The following is a 26,467-nucleotide window of genomic DNA, read 5'->3' on the forward strand; positions in this document are numbered from 1 at the left end:
ATGTAAAAACTAATCGTAATCAATGAACAAACATAATCAGTCGTTATAGTATTACATTAAAAAACGTTTTATTCCAAGTGTAGTTACAGCAGTTGTTGGTTGTCGCCAGTAGGTGGCAGCATCGAGTCCAGCATTCAGCGACGAAGAAGAACGTAGAGAACAAGGAAGTCAATAAGGAAACCAAATCAGCTTCTTTTGTTTTGTTTTTCTCTTCTCTGACCTTTTTGTCGCACTCGGGACGTAAACATACTTACAGGTTCACTTTTGTTATACATTCTTTGTTGTTTTAAGTATTAATTTTCGGTTATTCGCTGAAAGACGTCGACGAGATTTGACGTTAGTAGTGAGCAAGCTAACAACAGAGCTAACACGGGCCTGAAGACCATCTGTTAACCGTTTTTCCGGTTCTGATATCTCCCACTTTGTTTGTTAAAAATAGTTAAACATCTAACAGGATACAAGTTAACTACCGATCGGTGTCATCCGGTTTAGTTTCCCCCCGTGTATATATCGTTTGTCACGGTTGCTGTGGCCTCAGTCTACGACTCGAGCTGCGGATCCTCAGGTTCGGGTCACCATGTACGCCCCCCCGGGTCAGAGCGTCCCTGGAGGCCGCAGGAGAAGAGCCGGCACCTCTTTACCCAAACAACCAGAGCGATCTCTGATCTCGGCCTTGCCCGGGGCTCTGTCCATCACCGCCCTGTGTACGGCCCTGGCAGAGCCGGCCTGGCTGCGGGTCCACGGAGGAACCTGTCCCAGACAAGAGCTCGGGGTGGCGGACGTCCTGGGTTACGTGGACCCCAAACTCTTAGAAGGTGCGTCCCTCTGCAGGTGAAGAAGGCGTGGAGCTGATGTGGTGAATAACTGTCTGTGATTCTCGTAGATTACTGCGTGAACCCTCAGACCGTCCTGCTGCTGCGGGTCATCGCTGCCTTCTGCTTCCTGGGCATCTTCTGTAGTCTCACTGCGTTCCTGCTGGACGTGTTCGGACCCAAACACCCGGCGCTGAAGATCACCCGCAGATACGCATTTGCACACATCCTTACAGGTAATTTGAAATACGTCACTAAGATAGCCTGAGTTAATGGCTACAGTTAAACTCTCTGCTATTCTGTGAGCAATAAAAATAACAATGTGAGGTGTTATTATGGACTTAAATTAAGAGAGGAAGAAAAGAGAATTTGCCAAGTGTACAGGCCAGTCTAAGGTTGGATGCTGTGATTAAACAATAATAATAAAAAAGGTTCAAAAAAATGTATATATACATATATATATACATAGGAAACGATTGAAATAAATCTGGGTTGCAGGAGGGTGAACAACCTTTAAAGTACAATTCGTAACAAACAAACCAAAACTGTGTCAAATATGATAAATAATTTAAATAACTAAAATAATTAAGTGCAGACAACATTGAACTAATAAAATCCACGATGTAATCTTCACTTATCTTGGTCCTGATCTTGGCGCCATGATTTGAGGTTGTTTCCTGTTAAATTAGTGGTAATAACCCTTGTTATCTCAGGGTCAAGGTCAACAACCTGCACCACTGCATATGTATTTATAGATCGAAGGTCGAGGGGCGTTTTACCTCATTGTTTTTATTTTTTAAATGGAATGTTACAAAAACAAAGCCACAGTGTTTTCTGTGTTAATTTGTTCATTGAAGTAATTGCCATTTGGTCATAGATGGTTTTGCATTTAGTTATAAAATACATACGGTCTTGAACGCACCGTGACAATCCCAGTGTCAGTGAATGCATCATTTGCGTCCGACATAGACGTTCAGAGATGGTGTTTCTTCTAGTCTTACTCATCCACTCATGTATTGTTCATCTATGAAGAGTAATATCATATTTGAATAAAGGTGTTTATTTATTTCTAATCCTGGATGCCAGTCACATGTTGGCCCTTAATGGCAGCAAAGTGCATCTGAAATGCAAATTGTACCCTCGTTTTTCAAGCCAGAAGCCTCTATAGAACAAGACTCGTGTAAAAGCCCTCACACACGTCTGTCACTCTTCCTCCCCCAGTGCTCCAGTGCGCCACCGTCATCGGGTTCTGCTACTGGGCCTCGGAGCTCATCTACTCCCTCCAGCAGCAGCACAAGAAGTATCACGGCTCGCTCATATTCGTCACCTTCGCCATCAGCTTCTACCTGGTGGCAGGTGCGGGCGGAGCCTCCATCCTGGCCACGGCCGCCAACCTGCTGCGCCACTACCCCACCGAGGAGGAGGAGCAGGCGCTGGAGCTGCTGTCGGAGATGGAGGACAGCAGCGAGACCTTCCCCGCAGACTATGACCTCACCAACCAGTTCCAGCCGCCGCCGGCCTACACGCCTTAATAACTCGGGCCGGCATCTCCGGGCCCGTCTCCTGGCTGGACCAGCGCTCTGTACCAACTGGATGTCTTTGCAAAAATCCTGGGTGTTGGACCGGTGCAGCCGCTCAGACTGATGCTTCGGTGCATGAGAGCTTGCTTACAGTGGTGGCCCAAACATTTAGGAGCGGGTTCTTCTCACCGCTGAAGTTGTTAGTGATCTGCATGTAAATGGCTACTAGGAAAACAAACGGTTAAAGATGCGCTCGACACAGCGGACCACGACGAACCACCCGATGGACGGCGGCGCGTCAGAGGTCGTCCCTCTGATGATGTTTGATAGATTCTCCCCCCAAAAAAAACACAGCAAGATTGTTTCAAGCTTTTATATTCCAGCATCACACATTATTTATTAACCTCCTGCCCGTGTTGTGTTCACTTTAGTTTGAAGCGTCCGACACATCTGGTCCAGAACGAAAGATTTTCTTTACTGTCGGCTTTTTTAAAAATTCAGTGCTCCGTTGTGTTGTTTTGTTTTAAGTGTATCTGTGATCTGTGACACGTATGATGTGTTTTCTATGCATGATTTGTGAGGAAACCTTTCGGACCGCAGTCCTTCACACGAGGACTTAAGGTCTGAGGGTTGAACTTGTGACGTGATACTCGTTCTGTTTGACTTTCTACATTCAATCTTCACTCACTCACCTCCACCTGTACATAATGTTTATACATCTGATAAGTGATCAATAAATACCTGGATTTACCTGCCGGTCTTTGGTGTCCTGATCAACCCACTGTCACTGATAGGTATCGTCTTAAATCTTTTCACTCAAATCCAGTCACAAAAGCCTCCAAATTAATTAAACTGTCAACTGTTGTAGTGCGTTTCGACTCCTTGAATAAGATATTTTAAGGTGTTTTTTCGCTCTTACTACCAGTCCCATAAAGCACTGCAACAATCCAAGTGCCTTCAGGAGACAGCTTTTTGAGACGATATGAAGAGATGCACATGGTGTAGAATAAAAGCGTTTATTCATACAAACATATAAAAGTGACAAAACAGCGGGTGGCAGATATAAAAATTCCTCTTTGTACAAAAACCCCAGAAGCATAAATGTATATTTGCTAAAATCATTCTGTCTTAAATACACGTCAAATGCTGCAAAAGTCAACTCAAAGGTCAAAACAGCAGTTCCAGTAAAAAAAAACAAGAAGGAGAGCTCATGGCTGAAACAGACGTTTAGTTCAAAAGTGAACTTTTCACAGTGCAGCTCCCACATCAGTGATGTGACTGGTAAACATTTCACTAAACTCACATCCATGTTTAGAGGAACAAACAAGAGCTCGACGAAGGGTTAATGACGAGAATAAGGCAAAAAAAAAAAACGAGTTCCCAGGTGAGCCAACATTCAGGAAACAGTAGCTTCGGTCACGGACATAGACTTTACAGCTCCGACATATCAACATTTGTACATTCATTTAAACATTTAAACATGGGTGTTAACCGAGCGGGAAATATCGTACGACTCATAGTAAACAGATTTGACACGTAGCTGCCACTGGTCTGGAAAAGTCAGGATCACCAACACGGATCATTGAAAACATCTTAAATCATTGTCAAGGTTTAGCTGCGAACGCCTCGGTCCCGTCTGATTGTCGGAGTTAACTAGAAATAAATACTTCCTCAGTGACATGAGGTTTGACCGGCGGTGACGAGAGTTACCGTCACTGACTGCTATTGTCCTCAGAAGAACCTGGAACGAAGGGAAGATAAAAAGAGGTTAAAATCAGTGAATGAAGAAACGTTCAAACTGCTGTGTTTTAGTTAGAAATGAGCTTCATGAGCTCAAACTGAAGCAGCTCTGCCTCTACATGAAGATGTAGTGAGTGAACTAGTACTACTGCAGTCAGAAGATGTTTCATTGAAGGAAGGCGCGTGGACAGCATGGAAGTATATCAGGGCCATCAGAATATTGAAAAGTTGACTTTTTTATTTTGGTTTTTAAAAACTTTCATTAATTCAATAATTCAGTCATCTATAAATGTAAAGGTTTCATCAAATTTAAAGTTTTTATTATTCATTTAAAGGTAGAATATTTAATGTTCAAGGTGAATTTTAACCACACAGAGTTTGGTATCATAATAGCAATAATTAAAAAAAACATGCATGTTTTGATTATTGGAATTAAAATATCAAACTATATGTAAAAAAAAAAATCATGTCATCACTATTAAAAAATGTATTTATTATTTACAAGGCTATGAATAAGAAAAATGTTAGAAAATGTTTATTTGAACTGTTGGAATAAGAATATTTAACCCAAAATGAATTTCATTGAAAATATTCAAATATTTTAATCTATTATATTATCTAATGTATAATATATTGTATTCAGTTATTCAATAGAAACTACTGAAATGCTTTATAAACATTGAAAAGAACATCTGAAAATCAATATTCCGAGGACACTGATCGACTTCCATAAGACCCACAGACGAGGGTCACAACAGCAACATGCGAGGAGGAGAAGCAGGCGAGCAGAAAGAGGAGGAAAGAGGAGGAGGAGCAGGCGAGCAGAAAGAGGAGGAAAGAGGAGGAAAGAGGAGGAGGAGCAGGAGGAGCCACCGACCCGCTGGAGCTGCTACAGCAGCGCTGAGTGGGCGTCGGAGTCGGACTCGTAGCCCGAGGGGTGACAGGGCTCGCGGGGACAAACGTATTCCCGAGCTCTGCGGTACTGCTGGTACTCCAGGCGGAGGGCCTTGAAGCGCTCCTCGCTGAGGGAGGGTCTGCGGCCGGAGGCTTGAGGGCGGGCGGGGGGGCCTGGGAGAGGCAGCGGGGACACGTATGGATGGACAAGTCATGGGGCGAGCACATGCGGCACCATCACAACATGCCACAACAACGACCACGATGAGAGAAGGAAAGGAAAAAAAAGTCACCTTTTGGTTGTTGGTCCTGGAGGCCGTGAGCCGGAGCGCACCCCGACTCCCCTCGACCGAACCTCACGGCCTCCAGGACCTCCGGATCCGCGCCGACATCAGCAGAATCCCACTCATAACTCTCATCTACCGACGTGTTCCTTCTAGTGAGATACACACAGTTAGAAAACATGCCGGCGCCACAACCACACGCTTCACAAGACTTTGGCAACAAGGATGGTTCCTGCACCAGGGGAGACGCTCCGGGTCCCTCCTGGTCTTTCACCTTTTAGCTCTTCTGTCGTGCTCCGGCTCCCGGCGGTGCCGCTCGCTCTCCTCTGTGGTCTCCGGGGAGCTGAGCAGAGTCGGGGTGACGGACAGGGACTGGCGGAAGAGGCCGGCGCTCCCTCGACCGCTGCTCTGACTCGCGTAGCTGGTCCGACCCACGTCCCTCACCTCCCGCATCTCCGTCTCCCCGACTCGACCCGTGACGGGCCTGTAGCCTTCCCCCTCTCGGGGGACCACCGGGGGGTAGTAAGGGGAGGGCCAGCTGATGCCACGGGGGAGATAGTGCCTTGGAGGTCCTCGTCTGGGGTCTACTAGTCTAAAACCTTCTGCCCTGGGTCCTGGCCAGGGGGGGCATGGAGGGACAGGGGGGGGCATAGGGACGTAACAGTAAGGGACAGACCTCGGAGGCTCCTCATAAGGGGACCAGCGGGAGGACTCGGGGAAAACAGTGGCTTGTCTTCGTGGATCAGAAGGTTCCAGCAGAGGCGAGACAGAGGTGGGTCTGGGGGGGTACATCTGGGGGGTGAAGTAAGAAAGAGTAGGCAGGGACCTCTGAGGCTGGTAAGGTCTCTCCAGGCTGGGCCGTCTGAACGGAACATACTCTCTCCAGGAGGGGCCCGGGCGGGGAAAGGACGAAGGCGTCCGACCCAAACTGTACGACTTCACCATCACCTCAGGATTGGGGAACTGGTCCCAGTAGCACCTCTCAGAGACGTACGTCCTGGGGTTCTCAAAGTGCTCCCACCTCTGAGAACCTAGACTCATGGACTTCTTGATGAAGGGTCGTGGGTGACCAGTGAAGGGTCTGCTGGGACCCATGCTGAGGGACTTCTTCAGGAACGGCACCGGAGCTTGACAGATCCGAGACGCGATGTTGTTGGTCCTGCTGCCCTGGGACGGGGGTCGCTCAGGCGAAGGGCCCCTGTTGTCCATGAAGCTCTGAGAACGCTTGGTCATGATGTCGGCCACGCTCCGGGCAGCGCCGAACAAAGTATGAGCCGGACCTGGTCTGGACTCGCATCTCTCTCCACCTGTATTAGCAGTTCGTATTCGAGTCTTTTCATCGTAAAGCTGCCTGCTTGTCTTCTCCTGAACAGCAGGTGGAGCTCTCACCTCATCTGGAAACCGGACCCTGAGCAGCGACTCTCGCCTGAGACTTTGATTCTTAGACGCCTCAAAGCCGTCACCCTCATGGAGCCCCTTAGCCCGGCCTGGCTCCACCACGTGAACTTCCCAGTTCTTGGGGACCACGTCAGGCTTAGCCACCAGATCCGGTGTCGGCTCTATGGTCTCTGTCACCTCAGGCTCCTCCGTGGGTTCATCCACACTCATCTCGATAAAACCGGGGAGACTGAGATATTCCAGGATGGCACTCGTCTGCAGAGGAGACATTTTGTTTTCAGGCCGGGCAACAGAAAACTGAGACTGGTCGCTCTCAGCTTCCTCCACGAGGGTCAGTGTTGTGACCGGACTTAGGCCTTCAGAGAACAGACCCTTGTCGCTCTTCCTTGACCGAGTCCGGATTCCTTCTTTTTCAAGGTCGGAACTCCTTCGCTCTAAACACATCCGGACTTCCAGGTCTCTGGAGGGCTTGATGTCCTGCTGCTCATACGCTGAAGTACCGTAACCAGAGGGACTCTGTACCTGTGACGTTGGTGAACATGGGTCTGATCCAGAGCTGTCTCTGAGAAGCAGAGTACTTCTAGAGTCCCATGGCTGCGTGCCGTAAGCATATGAACTCCTGGACCTGGAGGCAGAATTGAAGCCCTGGTGCTTTTCTCTCAAGCCCTGCTCAGTCATGGACCTCCTGCACATGCCAGACTCCCTCCCAGGACCCACAAAGAGTCTTTCTGAAGTCATATCTGGAGAGGCCAGTAAGGTATTTTGAGTGACCGGAGACTGAGTGTGATCCATGGAACTCTCTGAGGTCAGTCTACTTGAGCCGGGTTGCTGGGACCTCGGGGACGTGGCCGGGACCTGACTGGTGGCGGACGATACTGGACTGATGTCCCACTGGATCTGTGACGTAGGAGGCCGGTGCAAGGGACTGCTGGTGCTGCCGAAGTAGCAGGCTCTACGGTAGTCGGAGACTCTGCTGGTCTGCCCCGGCGCTCTGTGCTTCTGCCTGATGGTGACGTCCTGCAGCTTCCACACAGGCTCGTCCTCCTCCTTCCTGTCCGTTCCTTGTGAACTCTCCTGCTGTGAGTTGATCGGATCACTCTCCATGTTTTCATAATCTCTCTGACCTCTGTCTTTCTCCTGATGCTTGAAGCGACGGCCCAGGTTGGACAAAATGTCCTCCGTGTTGAGCAAGACCCGATGCTTTCTGAAAGAATCACTGGGCTTCTTCTCGCTGTTGTCGGAGTAGAAGCTGGCTCGCTCCAGCAGACCCTCGGACCCCTGCTCCTCGTCAGAGTAGAAGCAGCCGTGACGGGAGAAGTTTCTGGCCATCGCCTGGACCCTCCCCGGGGAGGCGGGGAACACGCCCTGCTCGGAGGCCATGATGGTCAGAGGAGAGTCCTTCCGGTCCTTCTCTGAGCTCAGAATGCTCGACTTTGGAGACTCCCTGAGAGAGGTCCGATTGCTCCCTGACCCGCTGGCACCGCCATTGCTCAGTATTCCGTTTTTCTTGTAGGAGCTGCAGCGCTCAAGCAGAGGCTGGACGGTGAAGCGTCCGTCCGGTCCTCTAGAGATGGACTCCAGGGCTGTGGGCGAGGGGGCTTCTGAACCCAGGTGACTCTCGAAGAGCGTGTAGTGAGGCGGCGGAGAAGAGTTGGAGATGAGTTGCTTCCTCTGGTCTTGGTATTCTCCTCGGCTGCTTTTGTCAAAGGAAGAGCTGGCGAAGAACGGCAGGCCGGGACAGAGCTTCAGCTTCAGGACACTGTCGGGGCTGGGAGGAGGAGAACGGATTCTGATAAAAAGAAACACAACCAAGTCGTCAGAATTTAACTGGAAAAAGTTATTTTATTTTATTCTATTCTATCTATCTATTTATCTATATATCTATGTATCTCAGTAACGTTGACTAAGAACAGCTCCCATAATGCTTTGCCGCCAACCAACCACCTCTTTTTTTTCATAGCAACTTAGACGTTGAATTTATAAACAGTATTGTAGCTACCAAATGAGCCTTTACACAAAAAGAGCAGTGTGTAGAAATGCATCATGGGAGTTCACCGTTTTGTTGCCATAAATAAGGTGAGTGTGTCCCAATAGGTTTTATTGTTGTGTAGAAGTTTATCTGCTTAAACAATTGTTTGTAACAATTTGAACAATAGATAGACATTTTTCGGTAAATAGTACCGTGGGCAAAGAAAATCTGGGAAACAGTAAGACCTCTTAAGGTTGACCAAAATAGCGATATTCTGTACACCAATATTCAGATTTTTTAAATTCGTTATTGTGATCCTATATTAACTTTATTTTTCATGGATAGCATATGTAATATTGATGGCAATTCGCCTAGAAAGACGGCAGGTGGCAGTAAAGTCACTTGCCCACACAGAACAGGAGCTGTAGCACAAGTAAGTTAGCTCCTTCTGCGTTTATCCTTAAGAAATGGGTGGATCCAGATGGATATTGGACACACCACTGAAATAAAATCAAGTGTCAGATTACAGACATTTCTTGAAATGCTTATTGAAATCTGTTACTAGTAATTTCGCTAACAGAAAGATAAATACAATACACGGTAAGTACATTTGACCTTCTAATTGTAAAATCCCTTGATAATCTACCACAGAAATATTCATCTGAAAAAATAATCTCAGTTGATTGACACTTACTGTTGAGAGGTTCTCTTCTGGAAACCTGGTAATAGATCTGAGAAACACAAGACATAAAGAATTAGAAAAAAAAACAAGTTAAATAGCAGAAAAAATAAACATACCTTGTCTTCTCTTTCCTCGCCGTCGTGTTCGTCTGCTGCTCATGTAACAAGCTGTCACCAGGGAGAGGACGATGGCCAGGAAGAGGAAGCACACTCCACCTAACACTCCGGCCAAGAGATGCTCCGGAACGTTGGCCAAAAAACTGGGCTGCAGCGGATAAATCTTCATTCCTGTGATCAGACAATGGTCAGTGCGAGTCGCCTGTGGTTTCTTAAAATGTTTTTGTTTTGTTTTGTTCACCATCAGTGGAGACGTCGAGAGAATCACTGGGCTCACTGAGGATTTTGTCGCTGCGAGACATCAGTCGAAGATCATAGGAAGAGTCCTGAAGAAGGGATTTTTAGAGTGAAATTTCGGAATAAAACTTGAAGCTTCTAACGTGAAACTTACTCTGAACAGTCCTTGTACCAGGAGCTCACTCTGATTGGCTTCAATGTTTCCGGTCAGAATGACCCACATGCCTTGATTCCGACGGGCCTGCAGCACGAAGCCGGTCAGAGGAAAGGATGGATCCTGAGGAGACAGCCACTGCAGGAGGACGCCCTGCTCGGTCCGATTAACCTCCACCAGAACAGGTGGTTCCAAATACGGCATAGTTGTGACGACTGTGGGCGCTTCCGTGGGAACGGCTGATGAGAAGCACCAGCATTGGTCAGGTGGATAATCAATAGAAATCAAGGATCTTACAGTCGTGTACACACCTTGAGTTCTGACAGAAACTATTTCACTGAACGCTCCAGATCCCAGTTTGTTCTGAGGCAGGACACTGAACTGGTAGCTGGTGCCAGCCAGTAGCCCGGTCACCAGAAGATAGTTCTTGGACGTGGGCACTGGAAGAGACGCCCACTCGTGTTTCCCTCTGGACGCCTGTTTGACCCTGAAGGAAGATTTTAAACAGTTTTACTAAAACCACTGATGTAAGAAGACGAAAGGTGTCGTTACGGACCAGACAGTGAACTTCTGAGTGTATCCACCATCAAAACCAGGAACCCAAGAGATGTTGGCCTGATTCATCTCCGTGGTCACCATGACTGAGGAGGCAGCATGAGGGCTGGTGCCTGAGACCACCAGAGAAGCAGTTAATATTAATAAGATAATCAAAATCTGTTTATTGGTAGCGTTGTAAACAATCAGGATTATTTTTGTGTTCATGACAGCATAGAATAAAAATTAAATTAATAAAATACATTAAAATAAAAAGTTAAACATTTCCTTAAACTGGGTATGTACAAATATATATATATATATATATATATATATATATATACTGTATATATATATATATATATATATATATATAAATAAATAAATAAAATACATTACATTAAATAATGTCCATGATCAGTACAGGAGATATTTTAAATTAAACAATATTAAAGTAACTAAAAATGTATTGTTCTCTCTTACCCAGAACCATGACCACTGTACCGGCACTAACAGTAGCCACTCGATTAGACGCCAGACACTCCCAGCCCCCGTGGTGGTCTTTACTGAGAGGCTGCAGCAGGAGGGAGCCGTTAGCCAGGACGGAGAAGGGTGACCGAGGAGTCGGACCGAACTGAAGAAAAAAAACAGTGTTCGTTTGTGGCGTCTCATTTGTACATGGTGTTGAAGCTCTACCTTGCTCCAGGTTATATTCGGAGCTGGGTCTCCGGTGGCTTCACACGGGATGATTAACGTCCTCCCCACCTCCTGGAGGTACTCGGACCGTGGAGGGACGAGGAAGGTTGGCGGGTCCTGTCAGCAAAAGGGTTCAGGTGGACTCTTAATATTTGTATTTTTATGTCTTTATTCGTGAGGACGCACCTTCAGGATGACTTTAGTGGGCTCCGACTGGCCCATCGTGCCATAGCTGTTGTAAGGGGTGCAGGTGTACATGCCCACGGCGTTATCGTTGGCTCTGGCTATGAAGACTGAACCCTCGGAGTTCACCATCCAACCAGGAATCTGGGAAAACAAAGTTCCATTTTTTACTTAAGAAATGTAAAATATTTGAAGACTATATTTATGAACTTGAATGTAAATTGTTGCTTTCTATCTCATAACTTACATTTTCTGGCTCCAACATGTTGCCGTCTTTGGTCCAGTTGACGTACAGCACCGGTGGATCCGCTTGGATGGGACATATGATGACGCCTTCCATGCCTGAAGGCAGGAATGTTTCTCTGGGCATCCGAGCGACACGAGCAGGATCTGAGAGGGATGTGCGTAATAAAAAAAATGACCTTTGGAAAAAGGCAAACTCCTAAATGTACTTCTTAAATCCTTACGTTTGACTTTTAGATGGGCAGAAGCTGAAGGCGGGGTGAGGATCCCATTAGTGGGAATACAGGTGTAATTCCCAGCATCCTCCGGAATGAGATTGGGGATCAGTAGAGTTCCATCCACCAAAATCTTTACTCTGGATTTAAGGGACCTGAATTTATGCAGAAAAAAATAAATTGTGGACATAAGCAGACCTTTATTATATCAGAAATATCTAGTCATAGTCAATATCTATCAAAATGACAAGATGATGACAATATAAAATAATGAACTATTGTATCTGACAATGATGTTCTTACTCGATGTGGTAAACATTCTGTCCTTGTTTCATCCACTCATAGGTGAGGTTGGAAGGGTACGCGTCGGCCTGGCACTGCAGAACTGCATCCTGGGACATGTTGAGTGTGGTGTCTTCAGGAGAGATGATGATGATCGGGGGACCTTTTGACGAATTAATAAAAATCAATATGAAAGTAATGCAACGTCTTGGAACGCCAGTTTTTGACCGCAGTACCAATTTAAAGACAGTAGATGGCAGTAGAGACAACATCTTCAGTTAACTTGCTACTGAATACAATATTTACACATATGGTATATTCTATTTGTTACTTTGTGTTGATTTTGAGTCTATAAAATGAATCACTGTTGTACTGACCTTTGACCTGCAGCTGTGTGTAGTGAGTCAGGTTCCCTTCTGAGTTGGACACGTGACATTTGTAAACCCCTGAAATATTTCTGCTGATCGAGGCTAAAGACAAGGTCCCGTTCAGAACCTGCAAAGAAATAAGAAAGAAAAATATGAATATATTCAACTTCATAGTAAAGTCAAGCGTTCCTACTTTAATCTTTTCGTGTTTCTCGATGGGGGTTTCGTCTTTGTGCCACACCACCGTGGGCCGGGGGTTTCCATGAGCGCCGCAGCTGAGGGTGAGAGACTCGCCCAGCAGAACCTCCACAAATGTGGGGGGCTTCTTAATGAACACAGGTGGAGCTGAAACACAGAGACGCGACTGAAATGACGAAAACCAAGTTACATGCAGAATGATCATTTATTTGGAGTAAACATCTATGGATGATTAGCAAATAATTTTGTGATTCATGTTTTATTGAGAGGACTGAAATAAACGAGACAGTCATGGACCTGACACAGCAATAGATTTTTGAATAATGAAAAATGTTTTCTTCATATTGTGGATCGTCAAACTGTAACATGGCATAATCTCTCTGAAACTGTCTTGTTATTCAGTATGAGAGCTGATAAAGGTTTTGAAAAGACACGTAATACATCCACTGATGTAACCATTATGCAGGACAATTGTGTGCAGGAGTCTGTAACACGAGCCTAGTGCTCACAAGAAGAGTGATCAGTGAGTATTTCACAGTCATCTGCTCACTTGACTTGAGCTTGTTTGGCTGCTAACTAGAGACGTGCAACAGATTGGGCAGCTCTGGGCTTTCCAGATTCCTGCCGTGCAAGCACCTGTGATGGAAAGGAAGGTCCATGTGCCATTTTGGAAGTTGTCCGTTTTGCTGTCCAGGAGCAGGATGCGACACTCGAACCAGCCCTCGTCCTCCAGGGTCAACCGTTCCACCCGCAGAGAGGCACCTCGGGTCAGAGACACGCGTCCTGTGGGAGGTGAGGGGGGGTCAGGGGGAGAGAGAGAGAGTTGTGCTTAGCAAACCCACACAGGACCAGACAGGCACAGTCAGCACATGCGGGTCGGGGGCTTACTCTGGGGCAAGGCAATACCAGAAAGTTATGCCCACAAACAAAACCATCCTGTCACCATCGCTCTGAGCTCCAGACGCTTCTGCTGAAACAGTCAACCACAACAGTGGCTGAAAACACCAAAGAGGGACAGTAGTTGGAAATAGAATTTCCTCAGGGGTCACATTTTTACAGTGGCTGTCATGAGTGAAAAAAGAATGAAGTTATAAAATCAAGCTGAAACTAATTATTGTATTGTATTTTAACATTAAAAAATGTAATGTTAATAATAAATAATTTCCAAATATTATTGAAAATTAATTTACATTAATCTTTTTAAGGGACCATAGATACTAGTAAAAATGACAAGGTGACCTAAAGATTTATTAGAGACAAGATATGATATAAATAAAAAACAGAATAGTTTCTACATGAACTTTGACCTCATGAGGGTCACAGTCAAAGGGCCTCACTTTGCCCATGTCTGAATTAGGACATTTTTAATCAGATGGAAAACTTGTCAACCTCGGCTTTTAAATGTTGGCCAGATTTACGTGTTTGCCAGTTTACGATCATCCGATTCCAAAACAACAACAACATGCTGACGCCCAGACAAGCCGAGAGCAGGCGGCGTCAAACCCACAACCACCAAGATATTAAACAAGTTAATAAACCCTTTGCAACCAAAAATCTGTCCATGGCCCACACATGTAAGTCAATGGGGATGTTTTGGAGACTGAGGTGAGAGGTCAGGGAGACACTCAACATGTAGCATGTTTTAACTTTTCATCCTGATGTCTGCACTTACACACACACATGTAAGCCTGCATGTCTCTTACACCCCTATCTCAATATCACAACAGCCCACTCCTTCTCCTCTCCTGTGTACTTCTTACAACTTCTTGTCAGGCTTTGAAACTTGATCTACTGGTTGCCTGGTGACTGAGCACTAAAGTCTCCCCCTTCTTTACTCTCAATGAACTCTTTTTTCTGCCTTCAATCGCAGGCCTTTTAACAAGAGGAGGATGTGTTGTAGGGGGGAAACACACACGTTGCTCGGACCAGTCTCTGGTCGGAGCGGTTTGAAAGTAAACACTCCAAGTATGAGGAAGTTTCTCGGACACTTGTTTGCTGCCCAGCACACCTTGCGTGGCATCAGTTGTTTCCATGAGAAAGTGCCAGAATGCAGATGTGTTTGAAATGTCATAAAATGTTTTTGTGCCACAGTGTTGACCCAGATTGATTCTTTGACATTTGTATTAGTTTTATTTAAACAAATGTCTATTTAAACAGTTGCCAGGTTGGCATATTTGATCAAAATTAACTACTTCCACTACTGTCTGTAAATCAGTTTTTCACTGTTTTATGATACTAATTCCATTTTTTTAAATTAAAATAATCAATGCGATTAATAATTTGACGAGAAATTAATATTTTAAATTTGTATCATAGAAAGAAACAAATATTACTTTATATATATATATATATTTTTATACCAAAAATAATTAAAAATTGAATTTTATAATGTAGGGCATAGAATATTACCCACAAAAGGAAAACTAAGTATTATCTGACTCCAGAAAAAACTTAGATAAGATTAATCCATTATTGGGGGAAGTATTTTTATTTGACCATAACAATTAGAGTACAAAATAAAACAAACTGTTAAACAGCATTATTTCTAATTCATTTGACTGTCAGAAATAAAAGTGCTTAATTGGCCGTGGTAGACTAATAAAAGAGAACTGGATAAGCCAGACAATATGTACAATATAGTGCTATCTTTACAAGTGCCCTGAAGTCAGGGAGAAGCTCACTGCGAAGAAAGCTGGCAACAATAGCTAACAATTAACCTGCATTCCTGACCGGGGCTGTTGCTAATGATCAACTGAACTCTTGACACAGACGACTATTTGAGTATCATTGCTCTCAACGATGCTCCATAAACAACATACTTCCGACTTAAAGACGGCATTAGCGGCCATTCGGGCTGGGCTGCAGGAGTGGAAATGTTGACACACATGATAGCAGGTGTGGTAAAGGCTTGAGGCGATTGTAAATCGAGGTTTCTGGGATTACTGTAAGGAATGTTGGGAAAAAAACTCTCACGTGCAAATCCATCTGTAACCTGCAGCTGACCAGCGTGTGATTTAAAAGACGCTGTTTTCAGGTTTGAAAAAAGCTGAAGCGTCTCATGCGCAGTGGTTTCAGCGGCACGTGGGTTTGTGTTGATTTTCAAATGTTGGAGTTTGCCCAGCCCCGAGACCTCTCCTATGGAATTCTGCTCTCACAGTCCAACGCTTAACCCTTTCCTGTTGTCCATCACTACAAAGAAACGGCAGCCCCCCACTTCTCATTCTGGTGGGTAACCATGGTGATGAGAAAACCCAGGCTGGAGGTTTACATTTGAATTCAGTTGCTGTAGAAACACAGCTGGACCATGCATGTTCCGGGGCGCGTCCATCACCTAGTGGGAGGGATCATACTGTCTGAGATGTTTAAAGAAGCACAAGAAGATTTCTGGATTTCTATTTGAGAAGTTTTGTTGCGCAAAAGTGCACAGAGGGTGCATGAATGATGGTCTTCCCTCCAGCCGAGCCCCCAACAAAAGGCCAACAAACAGTGACAAATGTAGCTTCTTTCAAATCTCAGGGTTGTAAACCCTGGCAGGAAATGCAATCTTTCAAATGGCACTGGACAGGTGCTCCCGGTCAAATGGTTTTAATGCTAAGATGAATATCATCTCAGACCAAAAGGGTGCATCAGGACTAATAAGCCTGAGCCGTAAGTCCCAGACCCAGGTTCTAAATCCAAAAAGGAAATGAAAGTGAGGTTAAGGAGAGGTTACTTCAATTGTGTGCACCAATAATTCCTCAAACAACCAATGAAAGGTTGACCTTCCTGACCCCGGGTGCTCCGTAACTCCCCACCAGACACATTCATCACTCCCCCTGGTTCAACATGAGCTCAGGGTCCACAAGTCCTTCCATTAGACTATATGGTGGACACCAGAGTGAAACAATAGCCGGGTCTCTGCTCTCGTGCCCACCCTCCTCCTTCGCCTCTGGACTGTTTTTTTCTCCCGCAGCTATCACATGACAGCGCAGGTCTACCTTAGAACCAGACTTTGTTCCAACAGGTCGAGCTGTGGTGCAGCCATGGGGAGAAATTAGAAACGCTAATCCAGTATTGCTCTCTGAACGTGTGTGTTGTGCGTCTTCACATTAGCTAGGCTCAGATTCTCACCCAGTGGGTGGCAGATTAGAAGTAACCCCTCAAGTCCAAAGGTTGGCTCTTTTACCCCGGGCTTTAAACTTAAATTTGAATGCAGAAACGTAAAGGGCATGTATTTATGGCATTATCAAGCCAAGTATACAATCACATAGATATAAATGGTAGTTTAAAAGGTATTATTTGTCTATGGGAAGTTTTCAGCCAATTACAGACTAATATACAACACTGGTCAAAGAAATACTTGGTGGGTCGGTATCATGATACCTGTCTTTCTTCGATGAGATGTTCTCTAGACCTTGTGTCAAGTCAAGCAGCAACCTCTCCAGCAGTTTGACCTTGACTGCTGTTGACCCTGTTCATGATTTAGCTCTGTAACTTTTGCTACATATTTTTTTCATGTTGTCCCTGAATACAAAAAAAGTATTTTGTTTTTTCATTTTCAGCACTATAACACAATGTTCTGTCTTAATGTTCTTGATCTTTGTTTCAAAATACAATTTAATCTTATTTGTATTTCCAGCTAAAACCTTATTATAAGTATCACGTGCATCAATTGTTTGCCATGTATCACCATGTAGAAAATAAACAGCCTTTTCTGCTGTTTACTGTTAAGACTTAATCTTTCTCTCAACTATATTTTACTTGTAGAACTTTCTTTTTCAGCTAATCGAACACGACTAACTGGCAGAGCAGTCCGAGGGGTGTTATGGGTAACACGCTGATACAAAAGCCACGACAGCAGTACAGGAAGACAGATTATTCTGTTTAGAAAAGCATCGGCACTGCTTTTCTTTGTCCATCCGTATGTGCACAAGAGAGCCGGGGAGAGGTGCATTATGGGATGTGTTTTGATTTGAATACAATCATAAGTCTGGGGCCGGGCCCCATGCCTTTGACAGCTTACCCCTCCCACTCCCCCAAATTTCTCTCTTCAATCCTCCTGTCTCCCTAATCAGTTTAACCCTCTTATGAATAGCTCTTTGTCGTGAGATAGATTACAGTTAACTCTGCCCCTCTCACTCTGTCCAGCAATTCTAACCCCTGCACAGGGAAAAAAACACTCCACACGTGTACCTCAGTTTTCACTGCACCACATAATAATCCCATGTATGAGGCTTTGTTTCTTATATTTCAATCCTGCTCGGGGTCAAGGAAGTTGACTATTGCTTTTGGAAGGTTAATGGATTTGGTTAAATTTAACTTCAGGTGCTCTAATCGATTCAACACTGGCACTTCTCAGAATACGATTAGGCCGTGGTGCCTGAACTGTTTGATGCCTCTTCCCTGACGTGGCCTCAGAGATCAATTGAGCGTTTAATTTGGGCTGCAGGGAAAGATCGACGGCAGCATCACAGAATTGTTTGGAAACATCGAGGTGGCATATGATACCATTCAAGTCTGTGCTGTCGCATTCTCTCTTCTGGAACCAAGTGAATTATAGCAACGCGCACATTTTAGAGGTTCAGAATTCTGCTCATTTTAGGGTTTTTTATCATTTAAATTAGACTTCACTGGAGCGCTGTTGGGAGTGTGAAATTGCCATGGCTCAAATACATTTAAATGGAAAATGCTTTGTAAAGCAGACCAAAAGGACAACTAATGGACGCGGAAAAAAATAAAAAGGGTACTATAAAGAAAATACAAAAAAACTCTAATCTATATAATTGTGAATATATATTTTGTACTATAAAGAAAATACAAATAAACTCGTATCTATATAAATGTGAATATATATTTTGTACTATAAAGAAAATATAAATAAACTTTAATCTTGTAAAATACATGAATTCATGAAAGAAAATGCAAGAAAATGGGGGGTTTTTTTGGGTCCTTATCCGGGAAATTGCGGGAAAACATCTATTGTGACACTGCTTTGATTTATGGGAATTCCCTCACGTATGAATTGCTTGAAAAGATCACATAGAAGGCTTAAAAAATAGTTGCACAATGGGACACCACTAAACCCTAGAGCCTCTGGCGGGAGCACGCTTGTAGAGGTTTCAAGTGCTCCATTTTGGATTCAGCCTACAAGATCTGACTTCTCAGTCCTTCAAATAACAAGTGTTCTCCACCAGTTTCAGTTTTTTGGATCAGACGAATGAAAGTCTAAAAGCACCCCCTTAATGTGGCACTTTTACATCATGTAGAGTTTAAAATTATAAAAGTACATAATGTTGAATAAAATAGATAGAAATGCAGGATAGAACTTCTTCAAAGTTCATTAAAAAAATTGATTATGTTTTGGAGGCGATGCCCAAAATTCTGTAAACCCACAAAACTTCAGAATCATGATCAACAAACGATTAATGAGAACGTCTAAAAATAGAAGATCAAAGACAGCCATGAATTCTGAGCAGAAACAAGTAGCTTCTGATGATTTATTTATACCTCAATAGATTCACGATGAGGTTAACCAGTTCATGGTTAGTCTAGGAACACTTGTGAGAAGTTCGCTCTCGGCTCTTAGGGGAGCCCACTGAGAGATAAATGGGGGCCTGCTGTGATCCGGGGCTCCTGCTTATTGTCTTCCTAGCCGCAGGTCGGACTCTCCTGCTCAGAGTCTCAAGGGATTTTCTTCAGCAGTCAGGAAGTGTTTGATCAGACTGTAGCGCTGTGAACTGCTGTGACATCACAAGAAATGGACATTTCTCCTATGAAATCAAGCATCCTGACTTTAATAGGGTGTCACAGTTTATTTGGTTTGGTCCAGTCGTGCTGGGTGTGAAACGGAGACATGTAACGGAAGCTAAACAACACCTTTCCAATTTAAGCCGACTGGCGAAACTTAAGCTGACTGACAACAGAAGGAGACTGTTCCGTAGCCGTAACACTCCTTTGATTACACGCTACAATCTCAAATACACCTGATATCATATCAAAATATAGTGCATTAAATGCACTCTACCAACTGTGAGATACCACTTTCATCTCAGCTGCTATTAATGGCTAAGTGGACTTGAGAAGAAACAGATGGTCAGGAATTCTTTAATCTCTATATGTGACAATGAGAGAAGACATCAGGACAAACGGAATTCATATAAAACACTCAATCCAGGCACATTATTCAGTTTAACAGACTGAACTCAAGTTCAAAGTTTGGCTCTTAAACCTCAAGCTTCTGATCTCAGACAAGTCAGAACAAGATCTGGAAATTGTCGTCTACCACCCCGTCTTGCAGTAAATCCAAAATCCCTGGACGCTTTAATTTGAGGGTAGGATACATTAGACCAACAGCATTGACATGCTTTAGATGCTGCCATCTGCCTCCCGTAGGAGGGGATATCCGAGGATCTGAGGCAGACGGGGGTAAACCCTACGCCAGACAACCACACAGGGAGAATGACAAAATATTGGGACATCTAACAGCGTGACTAAAGTTGGCCATGTTGTTTACATCATTAAGGATGCTTGTGTGTAGGATGACTGCTTCTAGACAATGACATGGTCAACTGGGAAAAAAAGGGGTTAACCAAAAAAAACTTGGTGAAGACTGTTTAAGGCGTTTCCATTTAAATGCCCCTTGCATTTTATGTGTTTATGGATCACACCAGAACCCATTTCGGGAAACGAGTCAGAAGGAAACATCAGGTTTAACTCAACCGTGTAGATGGTTCATTATCTGGGACATTCTGGGATTTATGGTGTCCTCATATTCCTGTTTTTATTTTGCCAGGGGAGGATGTGTGACACCCCTCTTTGTCTTTTGTTCTGGTAAACAATGATGGGATTATCATGCACCACCAAGAAAACTCCCATAATTCCAAATGGTTCATCTCTGCTTCTTCCTGCAGGAACCCTTATTGGGTCACCCCTCGGCATACTAATAAAAATGCTGTCAGACCACACTCTAATCCCCCTATGCTTCTAGAACACCCCCTCCCCATACCATTCTTGCCAAAGTACCCCACCCCCTCCAACAGCCTCCATTAAATGACATCTCTTCTGGCACTCGTGCGTCTTTCACTAGCACGCCGGATTAGACACCCGCAAAGAAACCTGATGGAATTAGAGGTGTTTTCACTTGAATCATACTTATCATATCATGACATCCCTTTAAAATGTACCTTCTGATAAAGTGTTTACCTACAGAACACAATACCAGCCGGGAAGACAATTATGCTCTGATTATCACAACAAAAGCACTAAGACCGCACACTACTGGTCCTCGAATTACTTTTATCTTTATGAAGACACAGAAAATATTTAAATGAATTCCAAAAATGTTTGTATTGGCTGTATTGTATTGTTTGTACTCTATTGTTTGTGTTGTATTGGCTGAAAGCAATAGATCTCTATGGGATGGGAGAAGGGGGTCTAACTTGCAAGGTCTTAACTACTACGTCACTGCGGAAGCATCCGGCCAGTCCTTATTCATTCACTTAAGGGCTTAAAACTATGTTAAAAAGCTTTAAGACAAAAGGACTCATTCACACGCAAGTCACATGAAGGTGATGGTAATGACTCAAAAACATTTCTGTTGTCAACAATGATACACTATTTGTTTCCAACAAGCCATCAGAAATAATATCTGCAACTTTCCACTAAGCGACATTACTCAGACAAGTTTAAACTATGGTATTTAAAAGAAGGAAAAATGGTGGAAGAGACAACAGTGTGATTATGAAAATTCAGGTGTATCCATAAGCAAGCATTTTCCTGTAAAGAATAAAATGAAAAGGTCTCAAAAATTAGAGTCTCCCTGAAATGGAAAAAAGTGGCAAATGTATAATTTACTGGAGTCTGTTGTGATCAAACTGGCTTTGAGATAAAACAGATGAAGCTTCTGAAGCATCTGAAGTCTGTGTCTTGGGCACAAAGCATGACAAAATTATTACTTCTGAAGCACTTTGTTGAGACAGATAAAGGGGCTTTTGGAACTCAAAAGGATGCTTTATGATCATCAATGTAATCAGAGAATGGCTGAAGTGACAAGAAAAATATATTTCTAAGCCCCTGTAGTTGTGCAGACAACTAACCTGTCATTAAGGGACAAGCCTTCACAAGAATGACTGTCTTTGTACAGAGGTGTGATTGCATATTTGAATCTTACCCTTGTAGTTGGGATGAACACGCGGAGCGTAGACTCCAAATTTAATGAGGACAGGAACATTGTAACCCAGCCGCACCCACTCCACCACATGTAGAGGAAATACGTTTGGAGTGGTGGCTTCTTGGGATAGAGAGGAGAGATTACAGCCCAACTCTGCGGAGGTGCCTTCTCTCGCTCGAACCAGCGTCGACTCTCCTCCGGAGACACCTTAGAGAAGAAGATGTACAATATTAATGCATATCAGACACATTCAAAGGCATCACCAAATATGGATTTGTCTCCAACAATTATATTTTACTGCATTATCAAAAAGAAAAGGGTTTAAGCAGTGGAAGGTATTAAATGAAATGGTTGGTCAAAAGTGTTTATTAATTAAAATGATAACAAGATAATATTTCTATTCTGTGGACTATAAGGAGAACCACATTGTAAGGTGCATCAAGTGCGATGCAGCTTCATAGTATACACTTTGAGGTTCCCTAGTCAGAAGCCTCTTACAGAGTAATACTATGGATCTTCTCAGAGAAATACTACTACTACAAAGACTTGCACAGTTATACTAAGGAGCCCAATGGAGTCATACTCAGATAACCTTTACTTACTCACACACTTACTAACTACAGAGCTTCACGGATCATTTTGTACTACAGATAATAATCACATAGTTTAATGACAGTTGGAAAGATTATTGAACCCAAACTTTTTATGAGTTATAAACATAATGTGGAAGTTACACTCCTTCAATGAAAGCATTGAGGCACAGCTCAGGTCTACTGTCCATGGTTGTGTCCTCGTAAGCTGTACAGCTATACTAGTCAGGTTATTACTGTCCTGTTAGACATAACCATAGTTAAGATTGACCTAAAAAGATCACCCCTTCCTATTGCTGCAAAACTCTCTGGAGTGTCATGAACCTGAATGAATGGAAATGCTGAATCGACTTTAAGCTTTAGTTGAGAGTGTTCACTTAAACATGTATATAACTCATAACTGTTAATAGAGTACCGCCGCTTTATCCGACATAATTGGTTAACACTATAAAGCCCTAAACCATGTGTGATTAGCTTGTGAGCAAACATTACCAAAGAAAAGAGCTATCATAGAGTTGATGTCAGAATAAGTGAAGCATTTGGTGACTCGATCATGTATATACAAAGCCTGCAAATACACGTAAATCCCATTAGACACCTGGAGCATTCTTTACTTTCCAGCTTTGCACTGCCAAGTTGCCTCGTGCTCACGTGGGCGAACGCACAACTGGGTGCCAGCGCTCTGCCACTCATCTGTCCTGGTGATTACTTTAATCTCAGAGAGAGGGGTGGGGGGGTGGGGGGGGCTGACGCTGGTGATGAAGGGCAGCAGCAGACCCCTCTTGCTCCCTTTAGCCGACCTCCCACCACCCCCTGGGGTGCACACATGGTCTACGGACCAGCACAATCAATCCCATAACCCCCTCCCAATGAACACATGCACACACAGTGGAGCGTGCACCGGATGGGGGGGCTCTACAAATCCCAGATTGATCTAAATCCACACCCGGAGATACTATTTAACTTGGATTTTGGCCTCCATTCCCACTGGCCCCAAGTCATGTCTGCTGTAACCACTCTTCTTCACTTTCACCCTGATGCAGGGAATCGTGCCAGTCGCCATGATGGTGCTGCTTAAACAGAATTTAGGCGGCTCAGCTGCGACATATGTCAATTGATCTCCAATAACATTTGCCAGTGGCTTCACGCACGCTAATGAAGAAGGTAAATAATACATTTTGGCACAAAAGGTGAACAAATGGTGAGAAAACAATTCAACGTCAAACTTCAAAGGCTTTTTTTTTTTTTTTACACAAAACCACTTTTCTTATATGTAGTTAACAGATGTTGAGCAGTAATTACAAGCTAAATCATGACCACAGTAAAAGAAAGTAATCTTCTTTAGACTGCTATTGGCGTGCTAAGATGATTTGACAGCTTTCACAGTTAAATAACATTTGTTATTACAAAGATTACAGAACTTTGGTTACATTAAAGTAAACGGTTCCTGACCTTTGTTATTTTATAGTTTGTGATTAATCTAATGGACATTTTAAAGAGAGACTTCCTGGTGTTTTATTATGAAGACTTCAGGCTAAATCTAAGAATTGGTTCCTAACACTCTCAACAATGTTTATGCGTCTGCCTAGCTTAGTTATATTGAGGGTTCTGCCAGTCAACATTTTTTTTTACTGTGGCCACTTTAGGTTAAACATGATATAAATATATGAAATAAAATAAAATAAATAAATAAATAAAAATGATATAATATATAGTTTTGGTCGTATTAAAATAATAGAATGATGCATATCACGATACGTATCACAACACAGGCAATGATACAATATTGCGTTTCTTTTTAGAAAATATAATTGTATAAGTGTCATAGCAGTAAACACACAATGCTATTGCACGCTTAACATCAGCTTACTGAATTTAAACAGAGTTATCTGTATTTGTATTCCACAAGATAATGAATACAAATTAAACAAGTAAATATTTGCATATTAGAGAAAATAAATACATTGCTATTGAATATTAATGTTACCGTGATATTAAAATGTATCAATATTTTCTTACACCAATAGTGTCAATGTTTTTTAATATGAAAGTTCATATAAATGTTTCTGATTGTGCACAATTTCTGATGTAGGAAGGAACCTGATAATTATGATAAAACAGAAAAAGCGGTTATAATATGATACTCACACAGCAGACAGATGCAAAGAGCAGTGGTGACAGCCTGAAACCAGCGTGTCTCCAGTCCCATGGCCGTCCGTCACACACCGTCACACATCTCCCAACCTGCAACACACACACATTTTCTTTATAAACAGGTCCACATTGTATCCTAGGAATACATACTGTATAGTAGATGTTGGTTTGTATATCCTGACCTGACCTGCCCTATGTATTTACAGCGTAAGCAGTATTGGTCCAACTTGGACAGAAGGTCGTGTCTAAATCTGCTAGGTGTGACTTCCAGATGTGACCTTATTATGAGTGCTTAAATGGAACGTAGATGCTGGAAATAGACAGCGCTGCGAGTGACCTGCTTGGTGTTCATCCAGACCTTTGGCCGCAAATGCAGAGCACCTGACTGTGACGTGCACCTTCACCACCTGCATGTGCGGCTTTAGCTAATGTGCAGCACAAAAGCACAAATCCTTTTTTGAACGATGCAAACAGCTGAAGCCAGAGCTCACACATTTCAATACTAAGCAAGATCAATTACCCGCCTCGCATTGTTGAATACACATACAAAGCCGTATTACAGTGACAATAGAGCCACGGTGTTATATTAGAGCTAATTTGAAAGTACAGATACAGGTCCAAGATGTATTTAGAAATGCGTGATCAAGTACAATCTCAATTTTCACATTAAAAAGAAGTATTTTGGTATATGCAAGTTGAAAACCAGGAGTTGTCAAATCTCACAGCTCAAACAGCCCAATTTCTTTTTTTGAGTCAAGGAAATTTAAACTAAAGAGAAGACTAAATGTGTTTTCCAGTTCAGGAAAAGACAATATAATGACAGACCAAGACCACCACTTTACATGGTCCGGACCAACACAGAACAATGCAGGCCATAACCAAAATGACATAAACACATGTTCCAAAACCAGAGTAATTGAAAAAATATAAGTTACTTAAGACAACGTATCTTTAAATGTATCTTTTCCCCTATGTTTTGCCAAATAACCATGCTTGGCACACTGACCTATTAAGATTTCACCCTAAACTCAAATTTCAAATTTCAACCCATTTTCTACTCACCCTAATGTCCAACCGGGGTGGAAGAATGTGGGAGTAATATGGATGTATTTTGAAGTTGTATTTGCATTGTGGTATTTGGATAGAAGTGTGTCTTTTTGGACGAGGAGGACCAAGAAAACTGAGCCCCTTTTGCTTCAGTCATATCAACATATATTTCTGACTGTAACTCAAACCAGGCAAAAGCATTAATCTTAAATTTCTCCCATCCTTTAGTTGACATTAAGTTGAGAAGAAAAATCATGAAACTTGAATTTATCTCGGGTTATTTTCTGTTTCCATGCTTGTATCAAAAACGCATCACAACAATTCATTTGCTGGCACAACAAATTATTAATCCTCACTTTTTAAGAGGCACACGTGACACGACACACCATTAAAAAGAACAAAAAGGACCATTAACATTAAATCAGCGACACTAGATTTAAAGGGCCAGGAGTGGAAGATTACAGTTGCAAAAAGAGAGGGTCTCAGCGGCACTTATGGATGATTATTTGTGCACAATTGAGAGAGTCACTTCACTGCTAGGTTTGGAAGCAGTGACGGATCCCTCCCACTGCGCGACCATTACTTGCCCAGCAGGGGTGAGAAAATAAAAGGTCATGATGATGGAGTTGAAAAATAACCTTTCAATCTTATAATCTGTCCAACAGTTGGGAGAATAACTGGTCAGAGTGAACCTGGACGCAGATTTTTACATTTTGAGAGTTTTGAGAGCGTTTTTCTCTCCATTTAAATTTCATCCCTTTAAGCCATGGTGAGCGGTCCTGTAAGCTCGGTTCCCACATCAGAAGATGGAGCTGGCATGTAGGAACAAGAGTGAGAGGAAGCCTGCAGGCCATTTCTTCTGCAGGTGTGGAAGTAGGCGGATGACTAACCATCATTTCCTCGGGCAGTAGGGAAGAAGCCTGTGGTCATTTTGATTGCTGACCATAGATAATGAATTGCCACCACTCTATTTACAGTGTTTTAAAATAGTTTTAAAACACTA

The 26,467-nt window shown here is 43.3% G+C and overlaps 2 protein-coding genes across 5 annotated transcripts in view; one reads left to right on the forward strand and one right to left on the reverse strand.

The window, feature by feature from the left end:
- The first annotated feature begins 127 nt into the window (after positions 1–127).
- tmem127 (transmembrane protein 127) lies at positions 128–3,083 on the forward strand. The gene is made up of 3 exons (XM_087795495.1): positions 128–815; positions 884–1,048; positions 2,034–3,083. The coding sequence occupies exons 1-3, from the start codon at positions 578–580 to the stop codon at positions 2,342–2,344; spliced, it is 714 nt and encodes a 237-aa protein (XP_087651621.1). The 5' UTR covers positions 128–577; the 3' UTR covers positions 2,345–3,083.
- Positions 3,084–3,334: 251 nt separating this feature from the next.
- The window catches only part of igsf9b (immunoglobulin superfamily, member 9b), a 30,556-nt gene continuing 7,423 nt past the window's right edge, over positions 3,335–26,467 (reverse strand). For 2 of the 4 annotated variants that reach the window (XM_087795518.1, XM_087795508.1), the window contains exons 2-22: positions 24,412–24,507; positions 21,674–21,880; positions 13,162–13,308; positions 12,521–12,672; positions 12,337–12,454; positions 11,981–12,122; positions 11,687–11,832; positions 11,467–11,609; positions 11,223–11,363; positions 11,037–11,153; positions 10,824–10,974; positions 10,363–10,474; positions 10,118–10,293; positions 9,807–10,045; positions 9,657–9,741; positions 9,416–9,586; positions 9,312–9,348; positions 5,525–8,437; positions 5,260–5,402; positions 4,950–5,140; positions 3,335–4,073 (exon numbers count right to left, since the gene is read on the reverse strand). In XM_087795518.1, the coding sequence (XP_087651644.1) occupies positions 4,962–5,140; positions 5,260–5,402; positions 5,525–8,437; positions 9,312–9,348; positions 9,416–9,586; positions 9,657–9,741; positions 9,807–10,045; positions 10,118–10,293; positions 10,363–10,474; positions 10,824–10,974; positions 11,037–11,153; positions 11,223–11,363; positions 11,467–11,609; positions 11,687–11,832; positions 11,981–12,122; positions 12,337–12,454; positions 12,521–12,672; positions 13,162–13,308; positions 21,674–21,880; positions 24,412–24,472 (5,580 nt within the window). In that variant the 5' untranslated portion in view covers positions 24,473–24,507 and the 3' untranslated portion in view covers positions 3,335–4,073; positions 4,950–4,961. The remainder of the gene's footprint in view (positions 4,074–4,949; positions 5,141–5,259; positions 5,403–5,524; positions 8,438–9,311; positions 9,349–9,415; positions 9,587–9,656; positions 9,742–9,806; positions 10,046–10,117; positions 10,294–10,362; positions 10,475–10,823; positions 10,975–11,036; positions 11,154–11,222; positions 11,364–11,466; positions 11,610–11,686; positions 11,833–11,980; positions 12,123–12,336; positions 12,455–12,520; positions 12,673–13,161; positions 13,309–21,673; positions 21,881–24,411; positions 24,508–26,467) is intronic. The other 2 variants (XM_087795528.1, XM_087795536.1) reach the window with 2 other exon arrangements.

Source organism: Callionymus lyra, chromosome 1 (assembly GCF_982586985.1).
Source record: "Callionymus lyra chromosome 1, fCalLyr1.hap1.1, whole genome shotgun sequence".
In the NCBI taxonomy this organism is placed as follows: Eukaryota; Metazoa; Chordata; class Actinopteri; order Syngnathiformes; family Callionymidae; genus Callionymus; species Callionymus lyra.

Coding starts and splice junctions, on each gene's coding strand:
- tmem127 (XM_087795495.1), top strand. CDS start 578: ATGTACGCCCCCCCGGGTCAGAGCGTCCCTGGAGGCCGCAGGAGAAGA. Junction 816..883: donor GGACCCCAAACTCTTAGAAG/GTGCGTCCCTCT, acceptor TGATTCTCGTAG/ATTACTGCGTGAACCCTCAG. Junction 1,049..2,033: donor ATTTGCACACATCCTTACAG/GTAATTTGAAAT, acceptor TTCCTCCCCCAG/TGCTCCAGTGCGCCACCGTC.